Below are 11,161 nucleotides of genomic sequence, written 5' to 3'. Positions count from 1 at the left end.
GCTTTCACAACTCTCTCTCCCTTTCTCACTCTTTTCTCTCTTTCTTTCCTTTTCCTTTGCATACTTGTTGGCCAAATAAAGTGACTTGGCACTTGACTCTGTTTTGGGTCTCACTTCTCTTTCCAAGAATGTAAAAGAAACCTAGTCACATTAAAACATTTGAATTAATCAGAAGTTAAGCCCAGCTGCCCCCAACCACCCAGAGCTACCTGAGGTTGGTTGGAAAGGAAGTGGGTTTAACCTCTGCCAAATCGTTCAACCCACAGTGGATCATGACCGGGGTATTACTAGGTCCAGTAGGCTATGACAGGTTTTTCTTTTAGGATAGAAATGGAAGCCTATTATTGCACATCACTGCTATATGTGCATTTGAGCAAAATAAAGTCTTCAAGTCCATCTATGCATTCCTAACTTGGTGATGATAGTTGGATCTAACTTAGTACTTACATGCTGGCACAAGTCCTGCCTCTGATACTTATTTTTTCCAGATTTCATCAAAATAAATCTCTACCTACAGCCCTTCTAACAGGAAGGAACTTTTTTTTTTCTATTACAATAAATCTGTGATCAAACATTTGTACCTGTCTTACCCAGATAGGTATTAAAATCATATTATTTTCCTGTTTTTCTTATTCTATCCTGCATTTAAGCTATACAGTACAGTTTCCCCTTCATATCCTCTCAGCTTCTCTGTAAATAATTTGAATTTTGGCTTTGCCCCACCCAAAGCTACGTTATATTGACATTTAATTCAAAAAAATTGATGTTTCCTTTTACCGTGATGTAATAAAATGCAGCCCTTTGATAGCAAGCACTTTAATGTTTCATTTACCCATAGATTCTCAGGAGTTTGTCATAGCAACATTAGGTGTAATTTAATAGAGTTGATTCATTGCAGGATAACTATACATTGAAGAACTAGTACAAATAACTATGAGTTGGTGGTGATGCTTCTCCAACACTGAGCTTATCACAGTAAAAACATGAGGGTGGCATGAGGGCATCTCTTCAGAACAGTTTTTCATCACCATGATGCCATTACAAAAACATAGAGCCTAAGCAGGTGAACACAAAAAAATAGAGTTCCCGTCCTCTTGTTCTTCCAGCATTCCCCCCCTCTAAAAAAAAAAAACAAAGAAAAAAGTGGGGTTTTTTGTGGGTCTTAAGAATTTATCAGCTCATTCACCACCCCACTTTCTAACTATAAGGACAGAAGCAGCTTAAGCTTAGTAAGCAATATGGGAGCTTGTCACTGCACTTTTCCTGAATCCTGCGTTTCTCATGTACAATAAGGGCTACAGCATTTCTTTCTTCTACAGCTTCAAGCATCTTCAAAGAGAGCCACAAACCCCTTTCTTGCAGCTAGGAGTCTGAGTCTTTTTCCCCCTTCCTTTACAACATGATGTTACAGAAAGAGATGTTAGGGTCTTTTTCCTTACATTCTATCATTCCTTCCTCACCTCAGACTTTGAGGTGACTAAAGGCACAATGTGACACACACAGTCTTCTGTAAGAGTTTTAAGTTTTACTAACACTTTCCCTTAAAAAAAAAACACCAAACCAAACCACAAGAACCCACATCTGAAAACACCACTCACCAACCACAAGTGTCATTGAACACCAGTTTGTTACTAGAGGCCAAAAAAAGAAGTCAGACCAAACGGTAATTAAATTTTTATTAATAAAAATTTTTTAGTATAAAAATAGTTCATTCTGTACACTCTAGAGAAAGTTCAAAGATGAAACTATAATAGCAGTAAAGATGTTACAAGTCAGTTTCAGGAATCTTTACATTATGTTTTCAGAATCGTGTTCTTTTCTGTTGTCACATGTCATTCATTTATGGTCTCCCCCAAATCTATAGGCTTCCTGAAGCAGTGACCTGATACACTTTGGAATCCTATGCATAACCATGGCAACGATTAACCTAAAATGGAAGGTGTTGGCTATATTAATGTTTGCTATCATTAGTTAATCCAGTGATGGACAAAGGTCAAGTAGGTTTAGCGACAGTACATCCAAAATTTGCTTAGATAATTTACAGAAATACCATACAGCCAAATACTTGTTACTTTCTATGACCTCTGATGCATTTCAGTCATACCCAGTAGAAAAAACATCTCATGTATTGCTTTGCAATGCTGAAGACCAAATGAAGGTATGTTACAGTATCTTTCAAGAGCACAAATCATGACAAGTGTAGACTTTGTTAATAACATGAATGCTGTTAGAGTTGAACACTTGCCAGACTTAGCACATATTCAGTACTGTGTCAGTGTAGTTATTGATAGGATTAGTCACTTAAGAACAAGAAGCTTTTTAAGCTAAAGCAAAGCAGGTGAGAGTAATCTAGAAGTAAAACAGAGCTAGGAGCATCAACTCTGATTAAGACTGCTATCCTGCTTGCAAGGTCTCAGTGTCCGTTAGGATTACTGGTTTCTTGGCTGTCTCTTCTATTCTGTCCTCAAACACAAACATGTGTAGATATGAATGAAAGTTGTACCTGAATATTTGAGGTTGGGATCTATGCACCCTGCTCGGAAAAAAAAAAAAAAAGACCAAACTAATTACTGTTTCTTTGTGTAGTTGGGCTTTCTGAAAGCAAAGCTATTAGCAAGTATTCCTGTGAAGTTACTCCCGGTAACTGGTACACAAATACTTGATAGAAGACATATACTATAGAACAGCCCTACTCTGGACTATATACCTGAATCTTGCCTATAGAGCTGATATCTTAAGTATTTACCTTAACAGTGTCACTTATCACAAAGTCATTCAATGCACATACTTCTCCTAAACCTACAATATCTCACTTTTACTGTCATTTTCTTGAACTATCCAAGAAAGTCACCAGGATATTTAATCCAGGTAACTTGCATTAGAAAGATCTCAAATTATAGCAACTCTGCAATGAACAAGATAGGCCACGGACATGTCCATTAAGCAACATCATTTAAGCTACTGACAAATATTTTGAAAATACACTTTTTAGCTCTCCTAGGAGTTGTTTTCTTCTTGCAGCTGAAACCAGATGTTCGGAAGATCCCAAGCCTCTCGGAAAAACAAGTCTGTACGTAGTATCTCAGTCAGTAAAGCCAGCATGCTGTCTTATTCAACTGTTCGTACTGCAGAAATATATATTAAAAAAGCTTATGAGCAGAAATATAATGATATTTTCCTCAAACATTTATCTGCCTAAGTATTTTGAATGCATTCATATTAGCTTTAACATAAAGTAAAATGTGTAAACTGCATAAATGGGTGTCTAAGTGCTATAAGTAAAGGATTAAATATCACCGCAAGTGTAGAACAGTAATAGTCACTAGCACCTACTTAATGTGAAGTAACATATCAGTTAATTTATTAAAATGAAAACAAAGGAAGCTTCTATAGCCATACACTTGCAGTACCTTTCAAGTCATCAAAATACCATTGTGCCCCCCAGACTGTTTTAGCTGATTACATCTTGTTTACTAACACTTCTACCAAAAGGAAAAGAGAATCAGTAAGTTCTCATTCACTAAAAATAGGACTCACCTGCTTGCTGATAGTGTTTTTCTGCCAACAGTTGGTGGAGATGGTTCACTATGGAAAAAGCTTTTTATCCACCAACATTTATCAATTAATTCAGGTAACCCTGCAAAAGGGGAAAAAGCCCACACCATTAGACACTGGCTGAATAACAGAGAGGCAAAACCAGAATACTGTTTGAAAGGTAGGAACAATACCATGAAATCCTTTGTCCTGGTCTGTAGCATTCACAGCATCCAAACAGGAGGAGGAGCTGGAAGAAACACTGGATTCGGAGTTCTGTCTTGCTGTTCATGGAAAACAGACACATACATAATGAAAAAAAAATGTTTTGCGGGAGTATGCTGTTTCTGTACCAATAATTTTTCAGACTTGTTGCTATCTTGGAGGAAGCAACCTAGAAGTTTACTTAGCTACAAAGTATAACTTTTATATTTTATATAAACAACTGTAGTAGAATGTTGTATAAAAAACTTTTACATAAGTTGATCTCATTCCACTGTATGCTTCACAAAAAGCATACTGAGATTTGTTTGCATAACTTTCACTGAAATCAGTGACAAATCTTATGATCATATGCACACTATCACAACAGATGAGTGTTCTTGACTGTTCAAGTCCTAAACAACCCAATTGCTATGCTTTCCATTGTGATATAACTAAATACCATACTCTCGCTACAGCGTCTACCCTGTATGGAGGGATCCTAATACACTCTCAAACCAGTGACTATCTGGTGCATTTCACATATTTAGAAACAAAAAAGTGAGTTGATTTTGTGTTCTGTCTAAACCTGCATAGTAACTATGAAGCACAGCTAGAAGCCAGGACCTGCTGGGCTAACACTTTTTCTATATTTATGTTTTATAATATAAAAAATAACATTACATATCATATCCCTAATGAACAGTTCTAAATAGGAAAAAAGTAGATAAATAACCAGAAGCAGATGCTCGTTAAAACTGAAGTTTCTTGATGTAATGGAAAACTCTCCAAACAATGAAAAACTGCCAGGCAAAGGCCACCCGCTGTGTCCCTGGCTCATCCAGGCACCACCTGAAACAGTTTTAACTCCCCCTGAGTGGCAACAATGCGGGCACCCCCTCGGGAGAGGCTCGGGGGACTCAGCCTCCCTACCCCAGAGGACCCCCCGGCCGGAGCAGGGGCAGCCCCCAGAGCACTTACTTCTGTAGTACTGGTTCTTGGCCAGGAGGCAGCCGGCGGAGGGTACCGAGGCCATGGCAGCGGCAAGGCGGACAAACAGCCTCTCTCCGGGAGGAGCCTGCAAGGGGAAGGACGAGCTTTGCCGAGGGGAGCCGCGCCCGGCGGCGGGGAGCGGCCGCAGCCCCCGGCGCCGACCCGGCGGTGCCCCCCGCCCCCCTCCGCTCCGGGGCTCACCTGCGTCGCCCACGAACAGCAGCCGTCGGGAGGGAAGGAGGCAGGAAGGTCACGGTGCTCCCCTCCGCAGCGAATGCCGCCGACCCCCCCCGGGCCGCCCCTATATGTGCCGCGGCGGCGGGCGGCCCGCCCCGGGGGCGGTGGGGCGGGACGGGACGGGGCGGGACAGCCCGCGGCGGCCCCCGACGGCCCCCTCCCAGTCCGGTCCCCTCCGTCCCTCTGACCCGGTGTCACCTCTGAGCACGTTTCTGGAGTGTGGGGCCTAAGGGCTGCTGCGCTGGTTATTCTCTCCCCGGTGGGGAAGAGGAAGAGGGGGATGAAGCAGACAGGCACCCGTTTCGGTAGATATTTTAATTTTATGTGTAAATACACAGAGCACTATGTACATACGCTGTGAAGTCAAAGGAACGCTTTCCGCTCTCACGGTAACAAGTGAAACTCGTGATTAATCTAAAGTCTTTGTAAAGTTAATACTAAGTCCCAGATTACCAAATAAGTTTTTTTCTTCCCGTATGTAAGTGCACAACTCTCTCTAAATTGTTGTTATCCTATCTCATGGCGAAACTTGTCTTGCAGTGTGTTACCTCACCTTTCAGAGTTGCCAACAGTAAAACTAAAAACCAGGTTTGGCTGTTTGAATTGCTCCTGCTCCACGAGGAAGTGTTTTATCATTGTTTTCCATAGCAGGAGGTGTGGGTAAGAACACAGCCATATGTGGTGTGTGATACCATGTTACGGCAACGTATGTGACTCCTTGAGTAGTGTGGCCTATCTCAAATGATAAGGACAGAGTTCATAATAGCTCCTAGAATATTTGTAAGGAAGTAAAGCATACTGCAGGAAAAATGCCTGTAAAATAATACTTATACAGCAGTTGTATCAGAGAAGCATAGTGTATTTTCCTGGGCCTTTTTATTTACCTGCTGTCAGAGTCTTGACAACATGACCATCTTCCCTGAGTAAAACCTTTGTCAAATCTGCAAGACTGACACAGAAAATACTTTGCAGCTGGGTTGGTACCAAATATTAGCATCAGTTACTCTGTATGTTCATCTTGTTATGTAAAAACACGCTGTAAGAGTAGAAAAAATTTACATATTTTTTTATACCCCATTCACAGCATACATCCGCACCCACTGTTACAACTCCTTGTTTATGGATACCTAAATGTAGCTGAACTATTAGCTCATTGTATCAGTCACCTCTTTTCTGTCTTAATAATGACTTTCCATTTTGAGGCTTGTTCTGTTTTTTGGGCAATAAACTTCTGCACAGCCCCTTTGCTTTTGCCACTATAAATGCCCTCTGGGCACTCTGCTGAACTGTCAAATCCATTGCTGAAAGCAGGCAAGCTTCTCCCCAGAGAGCCATAATAAGTGCTCCTCTTGGGCTACAAGGGTGGGCATTTGTAGTGATAGCACTGTGCTCTGGACGGAGCTAGTAACATTATCATTTATTGTATCTGCCATTCTCTTTCAGATTTAAGATCCCATTTTACTCAATTCATAACTTTGTCAAGGCCATTACTTTGTCACAGAAACTGTTTAGGCTTTAACATGCCCGTGGTCTAAGTATTGTATTTGGCAAGAAAACAGACAAAAGTGGTTCTATTGCAATCTGCGTGAATATCTATCCGTATTCAACAAGAGCAAGTGCAAGGTCCTGCACCTGGGGAGGAACAACCCCAAGCACCAGTACAGGCTGGGGGATGAACTATTGGAAAGCTGCTCTATAGAGAAGGACCTGGGAGTGCTGGTGGACAGCAAGGTGACCCTGAGCCAGCACTGTGCCCTTGTGGCCAAAAAGGCCAACGGTGTCCTGGGGTGCATTAAAAGCAGTGTGGCCAGCAGGTCGAGGGAGGTTATCCTCCCCCTCTACTCTGCCCGAGTGAGACCACATCTGGAGTACTGTGTCCAGTTTTGGGCCCCCCAGTTTAAGAAGGACACGGAACTGCTTGAGCAAGTCCAGCAGCGAGCTACGAAGATGATCAGGGGGCTGGAGCATCGCCCTTATGAGGAAAGGCTGAGAGACCTGGGTTTGTTCAGCCTGGAGAAGAGAAGAGTGAGGGGGGATCTTATCAATACCTATAAATATCTAAAGGGTGGGTGTCAGGGTGATGGGACCGGACTCTTTTCAATAGTGCCCAATGACAGGACAAGGGGCCATGGGCACAGGTTGGAACACAGGAAGTTCCACCTCAATATGAGGAAAAACTTCTTTCCTGTGAGGGTGAGAGAGCAGTGGAACAGGCTGCCCAGGGAGGTTGTGGAGTCTCCTTCCCTGGAGACATTCAAAACCCACCTGGACGTGTTCCTGTGCCCCCTGCTCTAGGTGTGCCTGCTCAAGCAGGGGGGTTGGACAAGATGATCTCCAGAGGTCCCTTCCAACCCCTACCATTCTGTGATTCTGTGATTGGAGCCATGCCAAAACACTAAACCTGTGATACTTTAAATTGCTTCACAGCTGCATGCATATTATTTTACTATATCCTTTAGTTACATGGTCATTTACAATTTTTTTCCAGAGCCCTGTTTCATGCATTGCACTGGAATAAAAAGTACTCGTTTAATGAGAAATTTTCCACTGTTTCTCCCACTGAATCTGGCATTTTGTCCTATCGTATTTTATTCAAATAATGTTCTGAGTACAGAACTACAGATTTTTCCAGTGGCTTTTCTTCCATGGTTATTTGGAGTGCTTCTAAAGTACTAGCACATTTATTTTCAAGAATTGCTACAAAACTAAGGCATGTTATTATCTTCAGTTAACAAGTGGGAATTCTGAGATCCAAAGGAGCTACGATAAAAGAACCCACAAAGCTTAGGTGTCTCATGACAGCAGTCTAGGACTTTATTTTTTAATAACTCTTTATTATTATGCCACACTTCATTTAACCACTTACAGCTCCCATTCACTTTAGATCCAGATTTAATTAGTCAACACGTTGATAAATCAGATTCTCATCAGAAACTGAAAAAATTGATTAGTGACCTCCTATGATAAATGTAAGCAACTTGCATAGCATCAATTACTAACTCAGGGGCAAGGTTATAATTTAGCTTTCAAGGCAGTGTTCCGTTGCCCTAACCACTGACCTGTTCTTTTCTCCCTGGAAGCTTTTGCTGCATTCACTACTCAACTTCTATCACAAACATGGAAGAAGTCCTACAAAATGCACTCTATAATCTCTTTAACTTCACAAGCTCAGTTCCTATCCATGCTTCAAGCCAAAAGAGGCAGGGGTCCTATGAAATAAATAGTACATAATCCCCAATTTTATAAAAATGCATTTACAGAAGGAACATTTTCAGCCTTTTGACTGGCTAGTATTGTAATTTTAACAACAGTGTCCATTTAATATTTGTGTGTGCATAACTATAAAATGAATGAAACACTGAATAAAATGTCACCCCATGAATCATGGATACTTATCAAAAGTATGACTTAAATTGAACAATTAAATCAATATGATCCATTAAATAAATAAATCACCCACCTGATCCTGCTATGATTACCTGGTATAACCTCTTTGTAGACATTAAAAGTAAAACATGCCAGTCACAACAACAAAAACAAAAGAACAGTCTATATTGAGCTTCACCTTGAAGCTGACCTGTTAATTATTCACTAGACACTCTTTATCTAATAAACTTAGCTACTCTTTATGTTCTTGGAATATCCATGGGCATGATGCAAACCTTTCTGGGGACTTGGTTTGGGTGTTTTCTTCCATGCAAATTTGTGACAATATTTTACATTTCCTTGTTACTTAACCTTGTGGAAGAGTAGTGTGGGATTGGAAATTACACAGTATTGCTTCATGGGTGTGTCCTTTGAATGATTGAATGGGTACTTTGACATGAATTTTTAGAGAGATGTCAGCAATTTCAGTGAAAGAATCTTTCCACATACATATGCAGAAATGTACATTTTTGGCATGTCAGGGTAGATTAGTCCCTCCTCCCAAGCTTCTGGAAGAGCAGATTTTGCACTTTTTCGTTTCTGTTGTAGTTTAACCCCAGCCAGCAACCAGGCACCACACAGCCGCTCCCTCAATCCCCCCACAGTTGGATGGGGGAGAGAATTGAAAGGCTAAAATGAGAAAACTCATGGATTGAGGTAAAGACAGTTTAATAGGTAAAATAAAAGCTCAAGCAAAGCAAAACAAGGAATTCATTCATTACTTCCCATGGGCAGGCACGTGTTCAGCCATCTCCAGGAAAGCAGCGGTCCGTCGCACATAACCGTTACTTGGGAGGACAAACGCCATCACTCCGAATGTGTCTCTCCCTCCACTTACTCCTTCCCCCAGCTTTATAGGCTGAGCATGACGTCATATGGCATGGGACATCCCTTTGGCCGGTTGGGGTCAGCTGTCCCAGCTGTGTCCCCTCCCAGTGTCTTGTGCACCCCCAGCCCACTTGCTGGTGGGGTGAGAAGCAGAAAAGGCCTTGGCTCTGTGTAAGCACGGCTCAGCAGTAACTAAAGCTATCCCTGTGTTCTCAACACTGTTTCCAGCACAAATCCAAAACACAGCCCCATACTAGCTACTGGGAAGAAATTTAACTCTCTCCCTGCCCAAACCAGCACAATTGCCCAGCCCATCTGCAATTAACATTTCCATCAAATTTTGTACAGGAAGTATAAATGACTCTTATTTCAAAGGAATTGTGTCTTAATTTGACAGTTTGAGTCTCCATGAGAGGACTGAACTTCCCTGGGTAGTGTTTTGTAATTTGCAGAGAACTTTCAGAAATGTTTCCTTCAGGCACCTTTCAGTAACTCTAATTATTCTCTGTCTCAATAAATTGTTTTTCATACTTGTTCTGTCAAATTTGGAAAGGAGTCTGTAAGAAGAGGCTGGCATTATAGAAAATAAGTAGCTCCACTGTAACAAACCTTCACTATGCAAAAAATTAGTTATCAAAACCTGTTTGGTTTGTTAGCTACTTCCAAGGACCAGTGCCATCACTTACCTTTTTCATTCGTTTTGCTCTTCAAATATTCCTCCAAGCCAGACAGCTCAGCAGGAATGTGGGCCTATCTATCAAAACCAAGAGGATTTGAGGAACTGATGAAGAGTTAAATGGCAGTGTGTGATGTGGCAGGGGAACAGAAATTTATATTGTATGTAACCTGTGAAGGAGACTCAGGGCCATAGAGCTGCTGGGGACAGCCTGAACGCAGAAGGGACACAGAATGCCCTTCTTTTGACATCTGCAGTATGAGGCACTGCTGCAAGTCATTAGCTTTGTAGTAAAGAGTACTCTCAGTAGTGAAGTGATTGCTCACTGCCAGTTCTGGAACTTTTTAAATTATTACTATTTTTAATCCTTACTACAAAGGTGGATGGAATACTCTGAAAAAAAAAATTTAATTAAAAGAAAGAGATTTTTTTTTTAATTCCTGACCACTTAAGATATCAAATGAGGTGACACTGGAAGCAAATGGTAACTACGGAACTCTAGCCTCCATGCAGCATGCCTCTGAATGATGTACGTTTCCTGAAATGTCAGCAAAAGTAGGGAAAAGACTTATTTTGACCTATGAACTGCACTACCAAAATATTGGAAAAGACTGTACGCATTGCTAAACTGCTAGTACAACTTTGTGCACCTATAGTTAAATACATCAAGTTTTCAAAAGCTAACTGTTACAAGTTTCTCTTAATTCAGTTCCATGTCCTGGGCCGTACTACACTCATAAGATAAACATTATAATGTATGTTATTTTAGCTGTATTTTAGCATTTAATTGAAACACATTTTTCTGCTCCCTAACAAGGTTCCCTGGCACTAACTTAAGGGTTAGTTAATTTAATGTGATGTCAGTGGTGCCTGGTGTAAGAGGTCCAGAGCCCAATAAGCTTGCAAACAAATAAGTCTCTCCTAGGCATCCATTTACAATCTTACCATATTTAGCACTAGTGGGTAGGTGGCTAATTAAGGTCCTCTTATTGTGTTTCTTTAGATATTAATGAATCTGATGTGGTTACTGTTTCCATCTCCACAGATGCTTCTGGTGGGAAGTCTTCTGCTCAGGCTGCTGCGAAGCTGCCTCTGCACCCCCAGTACCAAGTCTTCTAGCACAGTAAGAGCCAGAGCATAGTCCCATTCAGACAACTAGGGAAGGCTTTCTGCCTGCAAAATGCAACATGTCAGCAATGAAAAAGTAGAGAATAGGCACTGCCAGTCCCTGCTTCTGTGACAACTTGGGAGCAAAAAGGAGAGAAA

At 41.3% G+C, this 11,161-nt stretch overlaps 1 protein-coding gene across 1 annotated transcript; it reads right to left on the bottom strand.

Annotated features, from left to right (window-relative positions):
- Positions 1-1,658: 1,658 nt before the first annotated feature.
- PPDPFL (pancreatic progenitor cell differentiation and proliferation factor like) lies at positions 1,659-5,079 on the bottom strand. Its single transcript, XM_075084998.1, has 5 exons — positions 4,930-5,079; positions 4,717-4,813; positions 3,729-3,818; positions 3,538-3,637; positions 1,659-3,125 (listed from the first exon to the last, which is right to left on the bottom strand). The coding sequence occupies exons 2-5, from the start codon at positions 4,769-4,771 to the stop codon at positions 3,113-3,115; spliced, it is 258 nt and encodes an 85-aa protein (XP_074941099.1). The 5' UTR covers positions 4,772-4,813; positions 4,930-5,079; the 3' UTR covers positions 1,659-3,112.
- Positions 5,080-11,161: the final 6,082 nt, after the last annotated feature.

Source organism: Phalacrocorax aristotelis, chromosome 2 (assembly GCF_949628215.1).
Source record: "Phalacrocorax aristotelis chromosome 2, bGulAri2.1, whole genome shotgun sequence".
Classification (NCBI taxonomy): domain Eukaryota; kingdom Metazoa; phylum Chordata; class Aves; order Suliformes; family Phalacrocoracidae; genus Phalacrocorax; species Phalacrocorax aristotelis.
Note: the sequence above shows the minus strand (reverse complement) of the source record. Positions and strands in the feature narration are given on the sequence as shown.